Below are 25,730 nucleotides of genomic sequence, written 5' to 3' on the forward strand. Positions count from 1 at the left end.
GGGCTTGTGTAGCGAGAACAGCACAGAAGTGATAAGATCACTTTGTCATAGCTTGAAATTTTGCCCAGCGTGTCTTTCAGATTGCTGAAACGGGCAAGAAACACTCTTGTTAAGGGCACAGCAGTAGCTGATACAATATTGGGGGGTGCAGGGCTCTTTTTTCATGGTATGGTCTGCCTGCAGTGATCTGCCACGTGTCCACAGTCAAAGCAAGGAGGAACTGCAATCCACAGATGACGAGTAGCAGCGAAGTTACAAACACACCCATTCCTGATGGGATCCTGGTTCTGCTCTTGGCAAATGGGTCTGGAATCTCCTCTCTGCTGCAAGCCAGGAGCTGTTAGCATTGGTCAGAGCAGAACTGTCCATCCTTTGGGCTGGGATGGCCTGTTGGCTGTTCTTGGGTTGTGCAGGAGTTCTGCACATGCTGTGGAGCTGTGTTTTGCTGCAGAGGGCACCCATCCAGGACTGGCTGCCTCTGGCTGGCTCTCCTTTTGTATTCGTTAGCCGATATCGTCTTCCCGATGTCCTCCTTTCGCGGTGAGAACCGGTTTGGTTTAATGAGGGCCGTTGTTGCCAGCAAGTGAACGGATATGTGTAGTGGAATAGGCACCTGCATCTTCCCCTGCACATGGGTAGTGTTCAGCATCCTGACGTGACCTTGGTGAAAGTTCTCCGGCGTGTTACTTTCCCTCTTTATTTATCTCCTTTGCTGTGTAGCAGCTTCCCTTACAGGGGAGCGTCTGAGCTATTGGAAATCTGTCCTCTCTTCTCTTCCTCTCTCCAGAGACATTGTCAGCATAACACCCAGCTACTCAGATTGACGCCTGAATACTCAGCTTTTGCACAATCAGGAGGCATTCAGTGAAGCAACAAGAGGAGAAGTTTAAGATTTAGGACTGACATTTTCAATCCATAATCTTGAACAGTCTTGGTAAGGAAGGTCAGAGACTTTCTTCATATGGGGTGCCCCTATATGTGTGTGTTTGGCATCCATCAGAGTGCATAGCACAGGGAAGAGACATTCTTAACAGCCATTGGATTGCAGAATGGGGCTGTTCATATTTCAGATTCTTATCTGAAGAGTCTAGGAACAAAATCTAACCCTGCACGTTCCCGGAGAGTTTCAGAGCGGTAGGATGGAACCTTTTGCCTGTGTTTCTCATGCAAATTATGGTAAGGATTATTCAGTGTTTAAAATCTGGTTTATACTGGCTTCTGAATTTCATTTAAAATAAACATCTGGAGAGCTTTTTGATCTCCTGTGCAAGACTGTTGTCTGGCTCACTTGTTAAAATGACTTCTGCTTCATTTTTAGTGAAAGGCAAAGACCTAGATGATTTCAGCCCAGAGGCAATGTAAATGGTTCGCCTTCTGCAGTTAGAAATTTCCACAAGCCTGTCCAGCAGATACTTAAAATCCATTCTTTTAGGGAATGTGGCAGCAATAGGTACCTGTTCCTTCCATGCTGCAGTTTGGGATCTGGAGGTCCGCTTCCTGTAGTGCCATTTGTACTTCTGCAGAACCTCATTCTGCCAGTGCTGAGCAGGTGTTGGAGCGGGTGCTCTGGTCAAGAGTTATGGTCTTGTCCCTTTGCAGTTTGCAGTCCAAAGCCCTCCTTGGGAAGATTGCCACGGTTTGCAAGTATCCCGCAGTCAGAATGCTGGAACAGTGTCTCACAGGAGGTAATCAGTTATTTATTCAAGTAACCATTTCATTTGGAGTCTGTTTTCTGTGATTTGACAGGAGCTCACTCCTCTCCTCTTAGCTGGAGACTGGAAACCTGTGCCCATGGGGAGTGCTGGGTGCTGCTTCCTCCAGCTTTCTGGCTTTGAAACAGGTTCCTGTTGCTCTTTGCAGACCCTGGAGCAGCGATCTGTGGAGGCAGTGTCCGCTGAGCAGGAGTGACTTTACCTCTTTGTTTTCTCTCTCTATTTATGTCTGTATGGGATCAGCTGGTCCCACATCGTGTGTGAAGTAGTTAAATTTTACCCTCCATCTGTAAGATGTGATTTTTTTTTTCCCCCAACCTTTCTGGTCTCTTTGATCAAATCAAACAAAAACGCAGCGCTTTCATTTCTAGTTTTATAGTTTCAAAGACAATCCCTTGGCACGCTCGAGCAGTCTGGACCTGAGTCTTTTTTTTCCTTAGTCCAAAGGCTCACTGTGTCTTGTGCCTTTCTCTGTATCAGCAGTTGCAATCTGCATTAGCTTTTATCTGCATCAAAAGACAAATGGAAGAGAGCAAGACCCTGCAGGAATGGGAAACAGACTTACATGTGCAATGGAAATATGTAATCCTTACATTCAGTCTACCACATGGAGTACAGACCAGTGTCTGTACTGGAAATCTGTAGACTATACTCCCAGAAATGTGAGTTTAGATTTTAGGCTTTGAAGGTTGGTTAATCCCCTCCAGTGGTTAATACCAACATAAAATGTTCTCTGATGTCAAACTTTTCCTCCCAAACGCTTTCTTTCCTTTTTCCCCCCTCCTTTTTTTTTTTTGCATATGTCAACTATACAAAGCAACGCTCAATTTGAGAAATTAGCATTCAAACCCTCTGTAAGCACTTTATTTTTGTCCGCTTTGTGAGCAGCTGAACACATGTCCAGGCTGAAATACGCTGAGCTGCTGCTTCCCGGCGCGCGTGCCAGCGCCGCCCGGCACAAGGAGCTCCTGGCCACGCAGGCGTGGGAGAATCTGGGACTTTGTCCGGTGTCCTGAAGAGGCACTCCTGACCTCCGTCCTGGAAAAGCACATCTGCAAATCTCCTGCTCGACTGCATCCCAGGGGAGAAGATCCCAGTTAAGCCACACTGAATCATAACCCAGCGAGACGAGCGCTCTGGTCGCTGTCATCCCAATCAAAATCCCAACCGCGTCTGATGGCATTCGGAATGTCGCGGTGCGCGTTCCTCTTTCAGAGGAGCGGCGCTTAAAGCAGAGTGTGTTTTCTCTCTGCATTAAGGAGTCAGATTCAGCTGTTCAAAGCAAGTTGATAAATTGCTTTTCATTAAGTGTCTGAGCGCCAAGGGGTTCGGTGTGTGTTCCAAGGAAAAAATACATTAATTACAGCTTCTGTAGAGCATTTATCAATCACGTAGTTATAAACACTACTAATGCAGTTAATTGAAGGTGGAAAAATTTGCCTTTTTGAATTTGTTGACTGTAGCAATTCCGTGACTGGAAAGACAAATTGAAAATGAAAATCAGGGGATACTTTTAGTAGGAGCTGCTCAGTGGAGGTCAGGGCTGTTAGATGTTGGGTTATTGGGAGCTCGGCGTTTGTCCTGGCAGGTTTGTGCTGTGTCTGCTGTTGAGGTACAGGCTGCAGTAGCAGTGTTTGTTCTCCTCTCACCCACGCAGCCACGCTGTGTTTGCCATGCAGAGGGATGTCTCACTGCCTCTGGTACAGTTACAGCTGCCTCTGTGTCCTGCCTGTACAATTTATTTATTGCTCTCTGTGTGTTGGCTTTTTTTTTTTTTTTTTCCAAAGAAAAAGGCAAGTGCTGAGGAAAGATGCACAAAAGCAGACAAAAATGTCCTGCTCACCTGTGGTCACTAAAACTTACCATGAAAAAAGAAATCTTTTGTGATTGTAAACTTTGGGTGAAGGTGATGTGCTGGCAGCTGCTGGAGGAGTCAGGTGAGATAGTGCTGAAGTGTTTTATCAGGTCTGCAGACAAAAACCTGTGGTGCTTGTGGTGTGCAGAAGTTTTGAAGGCATCTTGCACACTCGTGTTGCTTCTCTTGTGGCTGTTTTGAACTGCCAGCTGGGGAACTGGCTGTTTTCCATGCTTCTCAGGAAAGCTCTGAGAATAGCAGAGACTTTTTACAGTCGTTAATACTAATGTATTTCTTGTCCTTTCTTCTGTTGAGCTGTTACGAGCTGGCCTTTGAGTATCCTGGGAAATTGATAAGGACACGAGTTCTGTGTCAGGACAAGCCAGCAGGACACCAGCACCTTGTTATGAAGGCTTGACAGGAAAACACCACCCCAAGTGTCTGGTCCAACTCTTTGGTATTCACCTGATGGCTTCTATTTTCAGCTGGTGGGTGTTTTGCAGTGTGTTGCAGCTTCTGTTTGAGGTTCTTAGAATGCTTTTCATCTTTGCAGCTGGCTGCACAGCCTCTCCAGCTACAGAAGGAGGTCTTAATCTTGCCCTTACAAAAGGTAAAATGTGTATCCAAGAGCTGATGTGTTCGTGGTCCAACAGGAAGCTCTGGCACAGTGCACAATCTGACAGATCTCCAAGTTTGGATCTTAAATCTATTTTTCACCCCTTGCTTTGTTAGTGGGCTGTTAAAATTTCACCATAGGTGGGACCGTAATTCAGTAGCTGAGAGTTAAATACTAAACCAAACTGTCCGTGTGAGTGTACAGGTCAAAATGGTTCACATGCACGACCAGTGCAAACCAGAATCAACCCCCTTGAGCGCATGTTCACACACCACTGGCACACCTGGTCCAAAAGTGAGTCACTTCTGATTTTTATTCCTTAATATACGAGTTCAGTTCTTGTCTTTTGTGAAGTCTAATGCATTCTGCCTCATCTTATTTGCAAATATCGTTCATTTTCAAGTGAATCTATTTTTAAAACAGGACTCAAAACATATTTTTCAGTATCTAACAAATGTCTGGTTTGTTGTTTGTCTGTTGAATAGAGGTAAAATTTGTTCAAAGTTAACTCTGGAATTATTTTTTTTTTATAATCAGCTTGTAATAAACAGGGAAAGATAACTGCTTTCCTACCCGGGAACTGTCGTAATCTGTAACTTCTAACGATGTTTTAGAAGGGAAAACTGTCATCCTTCTGTCATGTGCAGCCACAGGATTTCTGTAAGTCATGATTAAGACTTTAATTCTGGGCTTTTACAGAGTAAGTGTGGAATGAGAGAAGATAATGAAAATGGTGATCTCTGTGAAGCAGCCACTGGAGAGGGAGCTGTTTCATGTTTCCTCTCCCCTTTGCCTAGGCAGCTGTTTACTGAACCTAAGAAAAACTTCCTTTTCAGAGCTGGGAAGGCAAGAAAGCCGAGAGGGAGGAATTCTGACCAAGAGTGGCATGAGGAAGCTCACAACTCTTGCATGTCCTTTGTGGTAAAGTAAAGCCCAGAATTACAACCTCGTGCGTCTCCCACACATCGAGCACGTAGGAAAGCTGCACATAACCCCATTCCTGCTGAGGATGTTGAGGTTATAACTGCAGGCTCTCTGCTATGGGAAAGGGGTCAGTGTGTATTTTGGTTTCTTATCACTTGAAGGCAGAAGGAAGTTGCATAGGAGGATGGAGAATGTCTGTTGGTGGGAATGTGTGGTGCCTCCACTGGGGTATGTGTGAGCCGTGTCCTGCAGTTTGGTAGAGGCTGGGCTGTTCTGGGTTTGCCTTGGATGCAAGTCATCTCAGCTAACCTTAATTTTCCGTCATGTTCACATGAGAACATGCACACTCGTGTCTGTAAGTCTGTTCCATATTTTATAGCAGCTGCTGTGATGTTATAGATGTTGCTCGAGCATGTAGGAAGAAATTTGGTTTAGTTTGCCCCGAGGATAATGGGTGCTTTGGAGGGAGGAATATTTGTTTGTGCCTGACAGTATCTTGTTGAGGAAAATGGGATCTTTTGTGAATGTTACAGTGGTGGGTAGGGAGTCTGTTTTGCATTCTGAAAATAGAAATGTAAGGCTGATATCCTGGGCAAGTTATGATTTTAATGACAACGCTGTGTTTACCTGGCCTGTGCTCTTAACTGCTGTTGTTCGTCTGTAGCGTCCTTTGCTCCCTTCCCAAAATATCTGTGGAACCATATGCACTCTGAAACACAGCTAAGATACATGCCAGGCTGCTTCTTCACCCTTGTTTCCCACCAGTACAGCATGAAAAATTTGAAGTTGGAAGTTACCATATAAAAGGAGAAAGAAAATTAATTAAAGGTCAGAGTGCTTTAGTGTAGTGAAAATTGAGAGGAGGCAGATACAAAGTTATTCAAATTGCTTTTGACTTCAGGCAGGTCGATTTTCCTATTTCTTGCACGTGTTCCCATGGTAAAAGTAGTATCTCATCAGTCTCATAACTGACCACTAGTATATGTGTTTCAAGCACAGCCAGAAATCCTCCTTTGAAGCTTTGGCCAGGCCCTGCAATCGTCCTGACTTGTCTTTTCTCCATCTTTCCTTCACCTCTGAAGTGGCCTGCAACACCTGGCAAGACCTACTTAGCCTGTATTGTCTGTCAGCTCCTGCCACGCTGCAGAATACAGAGTTAAATCTAAAAATACGCTTAAAAAGAGGTGAGGGCTTTGAGCAAAGTAAAGTAAGCCACTGATTTGGGTCATGAAAGGGAATTGATGTCACTGGTTCTCCGTTGCAGCTTTCTTGTGCTGCGAAGTTCTGTTCTGAGCTGTGAAAATGCAGAGGTGCAGTGGTGAGCAAAGTGGTGCTCAGGACAGGGAAGGGTGGTCTGGCTCCAGTTCTCCCCAGGAGACTGCCCAGATCATGACCTTGTAAGCCTGATGAGAGAAGTCAGGGTGGTATTGAATGCTGTGCAGTTTCGTTTGTCTTCACAGTCTTCAGTGGTAGAAAACTGTCACCCGCTGCTGTCCTTTAAACAAAGGGTGACCGCGGCATCGGGTGATTAAATGCTTCATCCAGAATTACATCAGGAACCTGTGGTGAGCCGGATACTTCCCTCCATCTCTTCTGTCATAGCCTAGCCCATCATCAGGAGACCACTGTTCTAACATAAATCTGGTCAAAAAACCTTAAGCCACTGTGAAAGGAGTCGTGTGCAATTCTTCGCCTGTTACAGAGTGGTTATGTGGCTTCAGTAATGTTTGTTAAGTGCTTTGATATGCTTTGGTGAAGGACAGAGTGTTAATAATTAAAACTGTAAAGAAGTTCTAAAGTAGCATGGGGGATGACAACTGCTTTCTGGTCTGTTAGTTAACAAAAATGCAAAATATAAATGGACGAATCAGCAGGAATTGAGTTGAACGCTCCCTTCCCCCAGCCACCTGCATGGGCTGAGCACAGAAAGCAGCTAATTGTCTGCTCTGCTGCGGAGATGAAAGAAGCTGGTCCTACAACAGGAAAGGCTATTGAACTGCATGAAGGTGGTAAATTATCAGCACTGAAAACCTTTTGAGTTGGTATCTTTACGTGCTCAGAAAGTACGTTATTTGTACTGGTATTGACAGCGCTGATGAAACCGGCGTCTCGTGACATGAGTCTTATGTTTCAGTCCCTGTAATTAAGAGGTCAGTAAAACTGAAACTTGGTTTATAAAACTATGCCATTGCCCTGTTTGGGTATAGTCGAAGGGTGTGTTTGGTGAGGACAGGCCCTGTTAATGGCTTTATCTTGGCCCAGCTAACGAGCTGTTTGCAGAACTGCTCTGATTTGCAGTGGGCAGGCTGTAAAGCAGCCTCGTGTTTGTCCATTTTCCTGCTAGCAGTTCCATTTGCAGAGTGCAGGCAGGAGCAGGCTTCTTGCCAGCAACAGCTTCATTCAGATTAGGGCTTTAGTTCAATTATGTCCAATTAACTTTTATTGCAGATAGCAGTGATAATTACTTGCAAGTCAATTTTTTGGCTGTGGTTATCCCAAGGCTAAAGTCTGAGCTTGATGGATTTTAATAACTGAAGTGACGTGTAGCTTTTCCTTCTTTTTTTCTTCTCCAGGCCTCAATTAGATGAAAGGTCAGAAGCTATGTAAAAATCCATCTTACGATTAAAGCCAACTGTTCTACTCTTCAGCAGATGCACAGTACTGTGTTTTAAAATAATCTCTTGGGACAGACCTAAAAAAAGGCTTTTTAAACTCTTCAGATCATAACCTTGAGCTCGCTGCTGCTTTATCTGAAGAGTGAATTTGATGGAGCTGATGGCACACGTGGCAGTACCTGGAGCCGAGAGCCACCGCCTTGCCCTTTTTTACTGCACTGCATCCTGTTCCAATTGCTCACCTAGAAGTCTTTAGTGGTAGCCCTTGGGCATGAGGAGTGTGATATGAACAATATTCCATTTAAGTGCTGTTATCCCAAAGCTGCTTCATTTTCTTCCCTGTTGAGCACTACCATCCCAGCTCGGAGAGAAGGAGCAGAGCTGCATTTAAATTCTCTCTGCCTTCCCCACCAAACTAATTTTGTTGCCTGAGTAACATTATAAATGGAGGTCAGCCTAAAAGGTGACATGGTGTACAAGCAAAATCATAGTTAATTGAACGGCAAGAAGCAAAAATTGATTTTGATCGGAACTGTTGCCGGACTGTACAAAAGGTCCACCTGAATGCAGAAAGCCAAAGGTCCTGTGTTGGCAGGTGCTGACGGTGCACTCCCCGTGCTACAAAAGGCGACTTTCCATTATTCAGTTTCCTATTTATTTATCCCCAAGTACACTCGATGCTGTTGTGATTTATTGCCATTTCAGAGGACAACCTCTCTGCCCACTATTTTGCAGTTTTCCATTTATAAAGCATTAAGAGGATGTGATACCAGCTGGTGATGAATACAGTGCTAGTTTGGTAATTTTCTTCCAGGAAACAGTAAGATTTATCTCTGGCTCCTCAGCAGCCCTGGGAAAGGGCCATTCTGGTAAGTGCCCAAGAATAAAGGGGAGTTTTAGGGCTGGAAAAAGGCAGGAAGCCTGCAGGATCAGTCTAGACACTGTCAGGCAAGGCATGGCTGACTGGAAGGAGTTGTATTGAACGCTGAGGTGGGCAGGAGGGTTCAGTGTCTGCACTTGACACGAACAAATCTTTGAAACCCCTAGATTTTGGGTTACTTCGGGAGAAGCCAAAGGAATGAATCTCCGTGGTGTCGAGCAGCCTGCCGGGGGGTAAATGAGACACTGAAGTTTCCCTCAGAGCATGAAAATTGGCCCGGATTCAATTATGTTTCCTGGCAAGCTCTTGCAGACATTTGTACCAAAGAAACTTCACAACCCCGAGTTAGTTTTTGTTGTTGCTTGCAGCATTTATAAGTGCTGAACTTGGCATGTGCCGCGTGCGCCCGGGGGGGTTGCCGTAAATCCCGCCGGTGGCTATGGAACTGTGGCTATGGAACTTCACGGGACTACCGTGGAACAAGGAGCAGAGGAGAAGCGAAGCGTATCAGCCAGCCACAAGCCTTTAACAACCCCCACACGGCTTAGGGGGGACCCCAGGGTGCTGGAAACTTGGAATAGTTTGGAGCTTTTCTTTTGTGTGTGGGTGGATGCTCCCGCTTCCTCCTGGCCTCCGGCTTTGTGAAGGAGCCCGCAGTTAATCGTGGAATTTCAAACATGCGTGTTTACTTTCAGGAACCTAACTTTAGACTTCACCAGCTTGCTTTCGTCTAAACCAGCTCAGTTTCCCATATTTCACTGGCCAGGGATGGTTTGTGGGGAGTGTTTCCTTTGAGTTCTCACCCTGTAAGGCCTCTTGGGAGCTTCAGAGGCTGGCGTATCTAAAAACTTGGCAATAACTACATATGTGGGCTGTTTATATAATGATAAAGCTGTGTTAGAGTGTTAGAAATTTCCTAGTAGTACTGAGTTGCTTTACACCTAGGTTTTAAACTCTAGGTTATGAAAGTAACCCCTGGCCTGAGAAGCACTGGGTCTGGCAGAGGCAGTAAATATCAAAATGTTGAATATCAGCCAGAAAATAATACATTTTTGTCAAGTACAGAAAGGCAGTTATCATGGTAAGTTTTACTGGAACTGATTCCTGGCTCTGCAGGTAGGGTGTCCCTGGGCAGTGGGTGGAGGTGAGTCCTTCCATCCTACCTGGTGAGCCTTGTGGTGTCACACACTGTGCTGCCAGGACTGAAAAATACCCTGATGTGCAGGTGAGGCTGAACGTAACAGTCATCGTGAGAATGTGCCAATTACCCCCAAATCCCAAGCAGTGCAAATCCCTCTTAAGCTTAACATGCTTTGATTTAATTATTAATAAATCTTGGGAGAAAAAAATTCTGTTCACGTGTCTAAACCTGCTATTTTGTACAGCATCCTACGTGTGCTGTTAAGATTATATCCTGCAGCCATATTAGATTAAAATCACTTCAGAGAGGGATATTTATTTATTTATTCCTATCTAATGATTGTTTTCCTCTGGAAATATACTTTATCTTTCTATATGTATATGTATTTTCAAGACAGAGCTCGTTGTGCTGTGTTTGGCAGTGTACAGAATCAGTTTGAAATACAGTTTAGAAACTTCCAAGGTTTTCACAGTTCACAGCCCTCCATTGCTGGGTGCCACAGCCTACTGGTCAGCTGATTCTCCAGTTTGCAGCTAATGGTTTAGATGATAGTGTTAGAGTTACCTATACCAGCCTTTGCTCAGGAAGAGGCAGGTCAGAAAGTAATAGACAGGTGCTGAGTATATCAGGGAATAAATGTTAATTAATTTTTAACAAAAAAAATGAATAGGGTACTTGTGAAGATATTTCACATGCTTTTGTTTTCAAGTACTGAGATCTCAATTTTGAAAACCTGTATTGATTTCACAGAGAACAAAATTTGAAGCAGGATTTTAATTATAATATGAAATTCAGTGAGAGAGTTATGGTCAGCACTTCTACACAAGTCTGAATTTCTTTTTTTAATGCTCAGCAGTGACCTAGATGTCATCAATTTGGTTACTGCAAATCAAGCTAAAAGAGCGATTTTATGCTTCTACTTAAAATTATTTTTGTAAGTCCAGTATTTCCTTTAAAATTATTATTGCCACCCCAGTCTTTTATGGACCTTTGGCATTACCTAAAATGATTATCTGCCTGTGGGAACAACTTGCCTTTATAGCTCTCTCTGAAACACTGCTCTCAGTACTGGAGCTAAAGCTTCTGTAAATACATGTTTTGACCTTCAAGGAAACGCTGCTGTCATAGAACAGGAGCCTGGCTATTCTGAGGTGAATGCTGTGACCACTCTTAATCACTTGTTCTCTCTCCTAATGTGCCATTATCCTGTTTATTGCTGTGTGCACCTCGCTGGGGCACTTCAGCAAGAGGCTTTCTCAGAGCGTCACAGTGTTCAGGCTCTAATGAGCGTTAATGATGGAGCAGGTGAGCAAACCCTCCCCACATCTTGCTGTCAGAAATGCTGCTCCTTCAGTCAGAGAGCAGCGGTGCTCCTTCAGGGCTGCACACAAACTTGCCATCAATCAAATAACGTTTTAGACACCGACCTCCCTCGCTCGTGCAGGGACGGGAAGTGATCCTGGGCTGGCGTCAGACGTTGCTGGAGTAAAAGGTGGATGCTCAGGTGAATATGGGAATAGTGTGATCTGTTTTTCTGTCTACAGTGAATGCTCTTTAATTTTGTTTGTCTGCTTTTCACTGAGAAATAGGTCTTGTTTTTGCCAGTCTTCTGAAGTTGATGAAATGAGGAAAAAAGGAAAATACAATTATTATTTTTTTCTTGCTGACTGTGGGTGTTTCTGTTGCTTACTCAGGTAAAGCTCTGACAACTCACATTGGTTTTGTCTTCTGATTAAAAGGAGCTGGATTCTTGTTTTGTCTTTTTGGTCTTGCTGGGCATGATTTGGGATGAGAAACTGCTGCCCACGGGCTGTTTGCAAAGTTTCACTGAACGCTGCATACTTACAGTCACGAATTAATCTCCTCTATAAAGGTCGAGCAACTTTTCAGTTCCTCAAGCAATTCCTTGATGTTGTGGATGTGACAGGTCTTCAGTCATCATTTCTGAGCATCTTCTGAAAGACTCCAAGAGTTCCACCTCCTTCAGAGAATCAGAAAAAAATCCGGGTTTATTTAGATTTATTTTACAAGGTTTTACAACTGCATATTTTGGACTTCTGGCAGTGTAGATTGTTGCTGTCTCCTAGGAGTGAAGTGGAGAATGATACAAACTTGTTCTGTTGGTGATTGCGCTATCGGGTCCTGCACCTTGGTGAGGTGGTTGTGAGCTTCTCATAGGACTGAGTTGGTGTTACTCTGTTTGGGTAGGATGAATGGGCAACAGCATGGAGTTGTCAGGCTGACATTCAATGCCCAAGACTACTTTTATTAGTCACAGTGGCACCCAGGAGGCTCTCTCAGCCGCACACAGTCAGCTTTTAAGAGCACTCGCTCAGTGAAGGTGCAGAACTTTTCATAAATTAATATTTGAATGAGATTTCTTGGCTGTTGGTTTAATCAACCTTTGCGTGTTGAACCGAGGAGATGCATAAACATGGAGCTAATGAACTGTACACAGTGAGTAATTGCTGTGCTGCAGGAAAGCTTTAAGTCCTCGCTGTTCCCTCCACTGGTGCAAGTGTTCCACGGGTGGGCTGACTCGTGGTGGTGGTCTGAGGTGAGGTTTCAAATTAAAGTCTTTAAAATGTCCCTGCAGAACTCTGCTGTTGGAGGTTTCTGGAGCGTGAAGGTGGCAGTGCTGTCCAGGACACAGCGCTGATGGTGTTGTGTCAGTGTCATCCAAAGGTTTCTCATTGTGCCATCCTTGGCAGTGGGACTCTTTCAGAAGTGGCCTCTGAGAGGTTTTGACAGCCGCGGCTTCTCGTGTCAGGCTCGAGCTTTCTGCTGTGCCCCTTTAGATCTTTGAATGCCTCCCTAGCTGTGTTTTAATTGTGAAACTATGACTGAAATTAAATCAGCTTACAACTTTTGAATCTTTCAACTCTTCCCGTGTTTTGGAGGTCATGTAACAAGTCCCAGCACCTTTCCAGGAGCTCCTTGGATGTTTTGCTTTGTATAGCAGCACTGATGCTTGTGGAGATCAGGACAAGGAGAAATCAACTGATTTCCCCAGCTTGGCTCCTCCACCCTCTTTCCCAGAACTCTGTGAAATGTTGTGACTGGCTGAGGACAGGGAAGTTTGAGCAGGGGTTTGGACCAGGTGGCCTCTAGAGGCCTTGTTCCAACTTAAATCTCTGTCTATAATTCCAGTAATGCTGGGACACTTGGAGCCTCAGTTATCTTTGTTGCTGGGATCCCCCCTTTGTACAGCGATGGTGGGATTTGAAGGGAGTTGTGCAGTGTTTCTGTATAAAGAGCTTTAGTGCTCTATGTGTTCATTGTGATGTTTGATTTCCTAAATACTGAACCAAACAGAAGAGGATGGTGGCACCTCTGCAGCCCCTTCGTGCAGGAGGCACATCTTGCCATTGTCTGCCCCAGAACCGTGCGGGTTATTGAGTCTCCACTGAAATGAAGGAAGTTGTAGCCATTCATCTTTCAGCCTAATGGACCACAGAAATTACAAGCTGTAGCATGCAGCTTAATCTTGCCACAAGGCAGAGTGCTGCATACTTTGCCTTCAATTTATGCATGCCATGCCTTTTTATTAAATGTAAAAGAGCAGTTGACAGGGTTTCTCCAGAGGACTTGCCTTGGCTATACCTGGTGGACAGCCAGTGCATTTCAGCGTAGTGAAATGAATGATGGTGGTTTTTTTACCGTTCATAACAACCACCTTTGAAATTTGAGGGCAGAGTTATGGATTATTCTCTGTGTGTCAAGCAGCAGAGGAGAGTGAGACAGCTACTTTGGTTTTAACCCTGCAGATGACCCACTTCTTGAAGTGTTTCCGTTACCGTTACGAGATGCAGTAAGGACTGGAGCAGCGGTTTCATCTGTGCTTGGTCAGGCCTTCACCCAGGGATGGCTCTTTGCCGCTTTCTTTTCTCTGTTCCTCCTTGTATTATAACTTTGAATTGTCTCTCTGTTGTTGCAGTGTGCAGAGGAGTGAATGCCCCATGTTGTGTTAGTGCCTGTCTGCCATGCTGGCCTGCCTGCCAGGACCAGGCGACCTCTCCTTTCAGCTTCTTTCTTACACGCAGATGAACACTGGACTTCAGAAATGTGAGTGACGTTTTGTCTGCAGGATGTGGTTAACTGTTAAATCTGGCTCTGGGATAGCTGTGACATAAACATTTAGGATACAGTGGAAAAACTGTTTAATGTAGAGTCTTTCTTTTGTTATGCCTTCAAGGCATCCATCCGTAATGGCTCTGAGAAATGGCTGTGGAGGTTCACGTGTGTGCAGCAAGCTCTCCTCTGTTCCTGGCTCTATAAAGGTTAATTTTAACCACAGCAGGATGCAATGCAAGTGAGGTTCCTTTGAGATTTGTGCCTCTTTGCTGAAAATGTTTTGTGCTAAAAGTGTGCCAGCTGATTTGCTTCTTAACGCAACTTTTTCCTCACTCTTTTTCACTTCCCTTTGTGTAATTACTCGTAGACACCGATAAAAGTTGGATCAGTCTAATGCAAAGCTTTTGAGGTCAGCAGCTCTTGCTCTACATACCTGGGGCTTATACTACAAATATTAGTGAGCTATTCCAAATTACTAAAGTTCAAAGTTTCCGTCTTCTTTCTGATGTCTCTTTGGTGCCTCTGAAAATACATCTGCAGAGTGCTCTGATAGTTCTTTTTTGATAACTTCAGTCATTTTTTTCATAGTTGTGCTGGTGTTCTTAAGAACAACTTGTACTTGGGAATGTAAGTTTACTGGCTAGATATTTTTTTAACTCTTACTCTGTCTCTTTATCACTGAAGTTACACCTTGATTGTTCGGCTAAAAACTTAGAATTACCAAGATTTCAGCGTAAGATCTGTGTACTTGGTCCTTAGGGCTGTGACCTGTCTCTTGCATTTGAAATGTACGTTGGGAGATCTCTCTACCCTCACCTTGCTGATGGACTCGTTGCTCTTTAAAACCAAGTGATTTACAGTGCAGTTGTAGCTAAATTGTTCATATAGTGATGCTACTGGAAATAGGTAAGATAATTTTGCAATTAATTAAGGGTGACATGCTGCTGGTCCTGCCAGAAGTGACTGACAGTGTTCATGTACACGGGTGCTCCCCCACAGCACTTGCACAGCACTTCTGCTGACTCCGTGGGCTTGTAATTGTAATGCCACTCAGCAACAGTAATACTCTTTGCTCACCAAAGGACTGGTGATGGCATGAAACTGGGCATCCCCCTCCTTTCTCTTCCCCATTTCCAGCGTCGTCAGCATTGCTGACGTGCCCGTTCCAAAGGCTGTGGGGTAAGAATGTGCCCAGGTCTGTGTATTACAAGAAGTCTCTTTGGCAAAGCTTGGTTCTGAAAGCAAATCATCAAGGTTCATGTGAGGGCAGCTGTGCATAAATCAGGTATTTGCTAATTACAGCTTTACAGGGTGACATGCTGGCGTGTTGGGCACTTTCCTCACCTGATAGTACCCGATGCTGTTCCGGAGATCTGCTGGTCCCCGTGCTGAGAGCATTGCTGTGTCCTGCTCAGTGGAGAGCTCTGGGAACTGCATTTAGAAGAATTTAGGACATAAAGTAGCTGGCAGGCACGGGCTGGCAGTGGTAATGCTCAGCTGTTGGGTTTGTTCTGATTTAGATGGAAGATGAAACTGCTGGTACAGACCTCGCTCACCCCCACTGCAGATGTGGGTACGATTAATTGGTGTGTTTCTCTCGTGCCTTTATATGCATGAGTAGCCCAGCCCCTGGCCAGGGGAAAGCTGAGTTAATGAGCATTTCTTAATGAACAGTGACTTGTGACTTTTGATGGGGGGTGGAAACGGGCTGTAATAATAGTGCTGTTGCTTTTGTAAGAGGCACAGAACTCCACAAGATTGCGTTTCTTCAGACTTACAGTGTTTGTATTAATAATTTTTAAGTGTAGTTTTCTGGATCAGACTTTTTATTAGTGCTTAAAAATCCACATTAGCTCAATTACCTTCTTTTTCTATATTCACTCTCAAACAAGAGGCTTTTTCTGAACAGTGGCCTGTACAGTAGGAGTTTGGTAGATCAATACGCACATATTTTTTCCTTCAGAAACTGATGATTACAGGGCTGCCAATTTCAGTATTTTTTGTTGAATTTCAGCCTGAATTCAGGCTAACCCTGAAATTCATCCTTATCCACCCAGGGGATTTCTCACTGACTGCATATTGATATTTTTTCCTTCTTCCCAGTGTTAACCTGACCAGTCAATTGGGATAATTGAGACAGGAATTTTGGAGCTGTGTCTGCAGCTGCTATTGAATACAGAGGCAGTACCACACGGTCTGGGAGAAAAAGGGTCATTTTTTTTGACAGTGGTGCAAAATAAAGCAAAAGGTGCTTCTTGGAGAGCATTTTGTTGGGGGGAACGTGACAGAGAAGAGCAGATTGGGACTGAACACATGATCTTCAGCTAAATTGAGGGGTTTGTAAGGGCTCTTTCTGTAAAGCCTGTAGAGAAACTGCTGAAATTGAGATTTTTATGCAAAAGATGGACCCAGCTGTTCTTGGCTGGTCCCAACCCTAGTGCTCTCATTAGGGTAGGAATCCTGGAGGCCTCTTTGTATTTTGTTTAATGTTAATGAAAATTTAACCATAGACAGCTTTAAAAGCAGTGGGTTTTAAAGCCTTAATGTGAAATGCACTTAAAAGATGTTACATTAGTGCTGAGGTGAGGCAGGGAAGTCTGTCTCATTCCATGACCAAAATAGCTCCAGCGGTGAGACGTGCAGGAATGTGACCGGAGGAATTGGTTGCCACGGGATTAGTGGGAGTGTGAACTCGCAGCTCACCAATTTATCGGGGTAATTGCTCACAGGCACAGCTTTGTCGTATAACAAACATGAAATAATTACTTTTCAATAAAAGTATTCTGCCTTGCATTCACCACTAGGGAGCTTCCCGGAGCTCATCCCATTGTTTTCCTAATGAAGCTTCTTCATCCGCCATCGCCTCATTATTTTATTATGTCCTGATCTGGAATTCTTGCACACAAATGATGATATTCCAATACCAGCATTTTCTTTCGGACTGTTCCTGCAGGTTTTCCATGCACCAGAACTAATTGTTCTTTTCTGGTTTGTAGGATATTTATATGGGATATTCAGACTCTTGCTCACTCCATAATGCCTTTCTCCTATAATATTTTACTGCCTTAATTATTAAAGTCATGGAATCTTGCCTGTGAAACTACCAGCAAAGCACATTTAAAGCATCACATTGGGGCACTCAGAAATACATCACCTTCAGGCCTGAGTAGCACAGCTGAGTTAGTCTGGAGTAAAAGGAGCATCATCTTACCTGTACACAAACCAGGCACTGTTTGAAATGGTGGTTGGGTTCAGGAGATCCCATCCAAGGGATTTAAAAGATAGTTTGCCTTCAGTAGGATGCCAGACTTGTTGTTGGGGTGTCATTTAAGTTTAACTGAGGGGTTATTTTCTCTCGTCAGAGGAAGGAGTTCTTCCAAATTTGGGATTAGTGGCATGTGTCTAACTGAAAGATGCAGCCTGTCCAAACATCCATGTTTTAGCTGCTTCCTGAAAGTTTCCATCACAATTTCTGTAAAACAGAATGCTTGTATAAGAGACTATTTAGTATGTCTGTTCAGTATTTGTATTTACCACCTAATTTTATGATCTGCCTATGGAAATGTAAACCAGGATGGGAGGTTTTGATGGCCAAGCTGTCTTAAAGTATCTGCTTAATTTTTTGTCTGAAAATAGAATGTGACAATGGCTGTAAGTGTACTATAAACCATAACACAGACAGGTTCCTTTGTCCTTTGCTTCTTCTCTGGTTCATGGTGGGTTGCCAGGGTCATCTCTTGGGGAAGAAACAGACCTTGATGAGTGTGGGCAGTGCTAAAAATAAAGGTTGGGAGTTCATGAAGGCCTTGGCTGTTGAGGCAAGGCAGTGCTGGCAGATGCCATTTGGAGGCTCCTCTCTCTGCTAGGAGCATAACAGCTCACTCAGAAGGGCAGATACGAACCACCTGCCTGCAGGGGCAGGGACGGGGATGTGAACAGAGAGGATGTTTGGGTTAATATTTCCTTTGATTAAGAGAAAGGGATGATATGTGCCAGTGTCTGGACAGCACAGGGAGTACGAGTATAATCAGCGCTGTGGTACGTGCTGTGCTAGAGATGTAAGACAAACTGCTCTTAAAGCTTCTTATTTCACAAAAGATATTTTTAATATTTCTATAATTACCCCTCCTTCTGGTTTCCATCCTATTTTCCATTTTCTGACCTTTTCTTTCTGAAAGTGAGAGCTCTTAGAGCAGAGCTTCTCTCCCTCACCTGTGACGACTGGAAGCTGCAGGATGCAAAGTGAGAGGTGGCTGGTACTCATGTATCCAAGAGTCTTTTGGAGGCAATTTGCTTGTAAGAATGAGAGCTGGATTTTCAAGAGGAAAGGCTGTTTGCCTGGGAGCAGCAAGCTCTTTGCTGGAGCATTAGATTTCCTTGGGTCAGAGGACTAGATGTGGGGCTGGGGTGCTCTTGGGCTGCCACGTTCCCTGTTCTCTCAGCACAGCAGCAGATGCCACGGGGATGCTGAAAATTGTAGCAAAAAGGATGGGTGTTTTTTCCCAGTAAATCGTTCACAAGGGTGAGGGGGTAAAAAACTCAAGCAAAAGCAAAGTGGGATTGTCAAAGCTGCAAGCCATTATTTGAAGATTATAAAACCAGCAGTAGTCCCATAGGAGTTGGGCAACGGAGCTGTGGTAAGAAACAGTCCAGCTCTCTGCTTGGAATGTGATTATGGCAGAAGAGGCACAAGCATTTCCCTAGATTTCTGAAGTTGTAGTTTGAGCTTGTGGGCCAGGTAGGTGTCTGGTAAATCAGAAGAAGTGAAACCACACCTCTGTCTCCAGAAGCCTCTTGTCTGTGTCTGGGGAGTAGCATGTGTTTAATCTTGAGAGGTAGTCACATTTTGCCGTGTGATATGGGCATGTCCTTAGCAAGGTGCCACCCTGAAAAGTCAGCTGAAGAAATAATTGCAAGCCATAAAATAATGAGCCTCCTTCCACTTGCTGAGCTTGGACCAACAAGGGCCTCCTAATGGACAACAAGACACTCGAAGTGCTTTCAGATGTCTGCACCTAGGAAAGGACTCTGGTGTAAATGGAGGCTTCAGCTGAAGCTCTGATGTGTATTGAGTTTGCAGGGCAAGATTTTGGTGATGGGGTCTACAGGCTTCTGTGAGAAGCTGCTTAGAAAATTCCCCCGTGTCCAATGGAGCCAATGCCAGCTGGCTCCAGAACAGACCTGCTGCTGGCCAAGGCTCTGGGATAACAGATTTAAGAAGGGAGAAAAATCTGCACAACTGCAGCTGGAGAGAGAAATGAGAATATGTGAGAGGAACAGCTCTGCAGACCCCCAGGGCATGAAGAAGGAGGGGGAGGAGGTGCTCCAGGTGCGGGAGCTGAGATTCCCAGCTTCCCATGCAGCCTGTGGGGAAGACCATGGTGAGGCCCCTCTGCCCCTGCAGCCCGTGGAGGTTCACAGGGGAGCAGAGATCCATCTGCAGCCCATGGAAGACCCCATGCTGGAGTAGTGGATGCCTGAAGGAAAGTTAAGCCCAGGAGGAAGGGAGGGGTGGAGTGAAGGAGTTTTAGGATTTGGTTTTACTTCTCATTACCCTACTCTAACTTGATTGGTAATAAATTAAACTAATTCTCCCCAAGTCAGGTCTGTTCTGCCCCTGACAGTAGTTTGTGAGTGATCTCTCCCTGTCTTTATAATGATCCACAAGCCTTTTGCTGTGTTTCCTCTTCCCTGCCCAACTGAGGAAGGGAGTGAAAGAATGGCTTTGGGGGGCACCTGGTGCCCAGCCAGGGTCAGCCAACCACAGTCTGGTTCTCACCTCAGGATTACAGGGGGCTCATGTTTAATTCATAACTTTCTGATTTTGAATCACACAGTAAAGATACTGAGAATGGCTTGAAGAGCCGTGGGGAGGCAGCCTTAAATTAGGGAAGTAGAAACCACAGCTCACCACCACAAACTGTGAGAAATATTTCAGCTGGAGACAATCCGATGTTTACAGCACGTACCTGTTTTTGTCCAACTGTACACATACTCTGATGAGAACATTGGTTTTTGTTTTGCTCCCCTGGGCAGGTCTTGCCTTAAGCTGAACTGGGGCTCGTGTTGGTCACCAGGTAATAAAGGGAATGAGGCATCTGGTGCACGACCCGCTGGTCTGGGAAGATGAAGTTTTCTTGCCTCTCGATTCCTTGGAGATTTTCTACCCTTGCTGTGTGACTGTCTTGCCTTGGGGTTGATCCCTTGCTTACCAGAATTGACGAATTTCCTTTCTCCACAGGGGACACTACACAGAAAATGAGATCTGCACAGTATCCTACCCCAGCAGAATTGGATGCTTATGCTAAGAAGGTCGCCAACAATCCCCTGACTATAAAAATTTTTCCAAACAGCGTCAAGGTTCCCCAGAGGAAACACATACGCCGTACTGTGAACGGACTTGATACTTCGGGCCAGAGGTACAGTCCCTACCCATCTCAGGCCACCACAAAAACGGGCCTCCTGGCCATAGTCAAATCTCCAGCAAAAGGAATTATCAAAGACTTTGACGGGACACGCACGCGCCTGCTGCCGGAAGCGATGATGAACCCCCCTTCCACGCCCTACGTTGCACCAAGCACTTTAACCCACCCCCAGGCGCTTGCTCGCCAGCAGGCTCTCCAGCATGCACAGACTTTGCCGCACCCCCAGGGCATCCCGCAGCACCCTCAGGGTATTCCACAGCCACAAAGCTTACCGCACCCTCAGGGGATCCCGCAGGCGCTGCCGCACCCGCAGAACATGCAGCAGCCGCAGGGCTTGCAGCACCCTCAGACCATGGCACACCAGACTCTGCAGCACCCCCCGAATCCTCTGCTGCAGCCGGGTTTACATGGAAGCAGAAAGATGCCGGATGCAGATGCGCCGCCGAATGTGACCGTGTCTACCTCAACCATTCCCCTCTCTATGGCTGCCACCCTGCAGCAGAACCAGCCACCGGACCTGAGCAGCATTGTGCACCAGATTAACCAGTTCTGCCAGGCCAGAGCTGGCATTAGCACTACCTCAGTGTGTGAGGGACAGATTGCAAACCCCAGCCCTATAAGTCGCAACCTGCTTATCAATGCAAGTACCAGGGTATCTACTCACAATGTCCCTACACCCATGCCTTCCTGTGTAGTAAACCCTGTCGATCATGCTGCTGCTGCTATTCCTCCTGCCTCTGTTAATGTGCCCATGGTCAATATTAACAGGGTGCCGCCCGCCTACCAGAACGAAATCAAATCGGTTGCGTGGAACCAGCACCAGCTTGCACATCTGCAGCAAATGTGTGGGGATGCTGCTGGGCCTGCTGGACTCGCAGGGAAGCACCCTCAGAGAGAGATCGCAGGGCAGAGTTTTCCTGGCAAAACTTCCAACTACCCTCAAGAACTGTGCATGGGCCAGTCGTTCAGCTTGAAGCCCCCCATCGAGAAGCCAACGCCTTCTCCGCCTGTGAACGGGTTGCAGGGACCCTTGCCATATACCAATGGGCACTATTTCCAGCCCATCTGGAATAACATTCTGCCCACGCCCAACAGTGACAGCTCTGGGTCCCAGGACCTCGCCATGCCTTTCCACGGGGGACAGCCAGCGGGAGCGCCGCTGGATTGTGCAGGAGGAACTCATTACAGAGCTGGAGCTGGCCCATCCAGCCAGAATAATGTGATGCAGACCATGGATTACCTAAGCGGGGACTTCCAGCAGTCCTGCTTCCGAGACCAGAGCATGGCCGTGCTGGGAAAAGTCCATCGGCCCCCCATGAACCGAGCACCTGAACCAACCGATAGTCGAAATCTTCATATTCAACACCCAGGGTATAGATAGGCTGCAGTCACTTTCACAGACAAAAATTATAGGTTTTAGTCTTAATTTTAATTAATAAGCAAGGCGTTTTTAACTTGCAAACTTGTGTGATCATTATAGTAACCATTGGAAGAAGACATACTGTATATTTAAGAGCTTTGCTTACATGTTATCTCTCTCTCTCTCTCTCCTTTATGCATCAAATATTTAACATGCCTTTTGTGTCAAAGAATTTCATTACACTACTTCACGCCACAGCTGTTTCCTCACCGCAGAATCCCCTTTGTGCAGCTTTTGCCTTCTGCTGAGCAGCTCCTCGCTGGACTGAGGTTGAGTTGCTGCAGGGTTTCACAGTTGCATCTGTTCACCGGCTCCAGTGAGAGCAAGGTAGTGTAGCTGCTTCCATTTCCATCTCAATTTCCTCCAAGATTAAGAGCAACAGAATTTTGTCAGGGAGCAGGGCTTATTTTCAACTCGAAAGCCCATTTCATTAATGCATTAAACATTGACCATTTGCACTGTCTAGAGGCCTGTGTAATTGAAAAAGAGCCTACGTCTGAAAAGAGACAGCTAGGGGGATGTACTTAGGCATTAATACAGGAAGAAGCTTTCCAGCTGTTTCTTGCCCACGTTTATCATTTAGACTTTGTCCAAAGTCAGAAGTCTCTGGCAGATTTTTCCGACACTTTTGTTTTCTGGACAGGGTGTGGAGGAGGGGGACGATGAGTTAAGGACACAAGGCAGCAAGGCTGCCACAGGGAGCTGCCTTTCTTTTTCATCGTGTTTCCCCTCCCCACTCCCCTTCTCCAGTGTCAAAGCTAACCTTGTCTGAACCCCTCGCTGCTAGGAGTCTGGCTGTCCTGATGTGAAGGGAGTCCAGACCCACTGACAACTCCAAAAAGGGTTCAGCCACTTCTCTGGGAGCTGGAATTAGTGTCAGGGTGAGGAGATGCAGCTCCATCCTGTCCCCGTTGCGGCAGCAGGATGGGAGGTGGTTGATTTTGAAGCAAAGCTCCTCTCACGAGCCACTGTGGGACCAACAGTCCCATGTTCTTCTCCATCAAAACACCCCAGCATATTTAATGGAACAATTCTCCTCTCTGGGAATTAGCGAAGCTATTTATAACATCCCTTTTTCCCAGGGTCTCGGTGCCTAACTCCTTCTGTTCCTTTCCCACGTCACTTCCAGCAGCTAGTTGAGTGACTGTAGGACACTAACTACTGGGTAACCTCAGCATTGTGTTCTCCTCAGTGTACCAAAACATCCCTTTCCTTTTTAACAGCCGAATTTATTGTAAGTAGAAAATTCCTCATCTCTGTTAACGAGACTAATACTTGAACATAATGATCACAGTCAAGTTTGGAAATTAAAACAAAAAAAAAGAAAAAACTAAAAAAAAAATAAATAAATGCATTGATTCTTTCTATGTACACTGGCTAAAAAATATTGCTCTACACTGTAACTTTTAAGTGTAATATTTCTGTATGAATGTCGCCTGGTAGTGTGGGTTTGAGTAGCATTGTGTATGGGTGAACCCACTGGCCTCTGCCATCCACTGGCCTCCCTCACAGCCCTTGGAAAAACAAAGCCTTAAGTATTTGCTCCTTGAACTTTCCTTAACGAGCATGGTTTAAAAATCTTAAAAGACATCATACAAAATTTAAAAAAAAAAAAAAAAAAATTAAAAAAAAATAACAAGTTTTGAAGTGACGTCATAGTTGGCTAGAGATTCTTAAAAGTTTTTCGTAAATGGGAAAATTAGAAAACATTTATTTGTATTTTTTTAATTTAGACGTGTAGTCCTGGGCTGTAACAAATATTTAGGTTTCAAAGCTTAGCAGAGTACGTTTCTGACTCCTTGCGTAAGTTAGTACACTTATATCATGTCATTATTTAAATTCTTTTAAGTGTACTATAACCCGTTCTTTAGTGGTAACTCCTTAGCAAAGTTAAGCAATTTGACTAAAGACGGATTAAATTATGTGTTGGCTTGTGTTGCCTTATATTTAAAAAGGAAAAATTGCCTGATTGTGTTATGCCAAATGATAGCAACATGAAGTCCTAATTTATTGTTTATAATCGTATTCCTGCAGTCTTTGTGAAAACTGGTAAATATACATCTATGAAAGAAAGAAAATCCTGAGGCTTTTCATGCAATATTTTTCTGAATCCATTCTGTTGGAGCCAGAGTTTGAGTCTGAAGCTGCTTCCCTTACAGTCACCCCGTCGTCTTCCCCGTCCCTTCCCCAAACCCAGCGAGGGCTGTGCTCTGACCTCACCCCTCCCTGCCCAGTCAGTCCCTGTAAGGTGTTCTGCTACCTGAGTACGTACCTTTTTACTAAATAAAACCTTGGCATCTCCTTTGTTCTGTAGCCTGCTCCAAATCTCAACCCAGACTGTTATTAAAAGCTAATTTTTAACTCCTGCTCTTCTCCCGAGAGCCTGAGCAGAGTCCTGTGCCGTGGTGGTGGTGGTGGTTGCGGTGCCCGGGAGGTGTTTGTTGGTGTTGGCAGCACGTTGTGAGTTTTTGGGGACTGTTCTGCACGGGCAGTCACAGGTACAGCCACGGCCTCCGAGGCTTTGCCCCGGTGCAGCAGGACCGGGAAGCAAAAATCCTGCTGAGACTCATCCAGGTGGGACATTGCTTGAAAAATAAGAATCATTTTACTATTAAAATATACTGAAACCTTTCCTGTTGGTCTGGGAGTGAGATTTTTCTTTAAACCAACCCTTTCCACCTCTGCAGCAGCCCCTGTTGCCGATGGACTCTCCATCCTTCTCCTTCCCCACTGCATCCCTAAGGAGAAACAAACACTGACCTGCCTCATTCCCAGGTACAACATTGGGAGCAAAGGGGGATACGCCATGTGGGGGTCTGGCCATGTCACTGGCACTCACCAGGGTCAGGACGGCACGAGCAGAGGCCGGTGGTGCCATGTGTGGTAGGAGCTGTGCCCTGCTCTCCTGGAAACATGGAGAAACCTCCCATGGTTTTATTTCACGCTGTGCCCAGAGCAGAACTAAGAGTTACCAAAAGGCCAGGGATGCTCCTTCCCTGAGTTTTCTTGGGACACCCATACCAGTGTCACCAACCTTTGGGGCTCACACTGCTGCTCCACTTGTCCGTCTCTCCATCCATGGGTGCCTTCCCGACCTCTGGCTCCAGCACAAGGCTCTGTTCCCTGCTGGATCCTGGGTGCTTGCAGACAGTGGCTCTGCTCCCTGAGGAATGAGTAAGGCTCAGGTGTTTCCTGAGATACTCACCCTCCCTCAGCACTGACACCTCTCCTTCCCAGTCCCACAGCAATTCAGAACATCGAGGTGCACATTGGATAGATCCTGGGAGGGATAAACATGAACGTGGTGTGAACCCTTCCACAGGGAATCTTCCGTCTCCACCGTGTCCTGTGTTTCGAGCAAAAGCTTTGAAGCTGCTCACTCTCAAGCCCAGTTTGTTACAGCCCAAAGTTAACATTTTATAAAGACACTTGTGAATTTTCTTAAAGCCTTTCAATATGAGATGTCTCTGGGGGCCTTGGCCGCTCCCGTGGAAACCAAACAGAGATGTTTGCTGGAGAGAACTGGGAATTGCTGCTGTATTTCATTAAACCACAGACTGATGATAAACGCTGCTACTTATGTGCCACGGGTATCAACTCGATTTTTTTTTATTATTATTTTGTCCACAGAAAAAATAAAAAAAAAAAAGACCTGGTCCCTCTGCCCCTTCTGCTGGTTTTATGCAGTGTGAGTGTGTGGGGCTTGCATGGCCTTGGAGCCACAGGGTCCCAAAGGGGAATTTGGGGAGGGATCTCCATGGGTTTCTGGGATAGGAATGCGTCAGGCAGAGCCTGGTGCCCTATCTAATGAGAACATCAGGAAGGTCTGGGAAAACAGAAGAGGTGAAAGAATCTCAGAGCCAGAAAGGTGCTGAAATAACAATTAAAATAGAGGAAGAGAAGGAGTGAAGGAGGGGGTTTAAGTCCTTACAAGGTGAGTTTGGATATTTTTGATGGCTGTGAGGGTTGAGGCTATCCCACACCCTGAAGTTCTGCTTTTTTTTGGTGGTGGGAAAGGTCTTGTGTGGCTGCTCCAAAAGCTGGGCTAGAAGAGACTGCCCTGCCGAG

General features: G+C 45.4%; 1 protein-coding gene across 4 annotated transcripts in view; it reads left to right on the plus strand.

Moving 5' to 3' along the window:
- Positions 1–24,293, plus strand: part of FAM222B (family with sequence similarity 222 member B) — a 36,421-nt gene extending 12,128 nt beyond the window's left edge. For 2 of the 4 annotated variants that reach the window (XM_050321758.1, XM_050321759.1), the window contains exon 2: positions 20,059–24,293. In XM_050321758.1, coding sequence (XP_050177715.1) covers positions 20,076–21,623 — 1,548 coding nt within the window. In that variant the 5' untranslated portion in view covers positions 20,059–20,075 and the 3' untranslated portion in view covers positions 21,624–24,293. Of the gene's footprint in view, positions 1–10,453; positions 13,589–13,680; positions 13,809–20,058 lie in introns of those variants that run through there. The other 2 variants (XM_050321757.1, XM_050321756.1) reach the window with 2 other exon arrangements.
- The last annotated feature ends 1,437 nt before the right edge of the window (positions 24,294–25,730 follow it).

This window comes from Myiozetetes cayanensis, unplaced genomic scaffold, assembly GCF_022539395.1.
Source record: "Myiozetetes cayanensis isolate MyiCay16 unplaced genomic scaffold, myiCay2020 scf27, whole genome shotgun sequence".
Classification (NCBI taxonomy): Eukaryota; Metazoa; Chordata; class Aves; order Passeriformes; family Tyrannidae; genus Myiozetetes; species Myiozetetes cayanensis.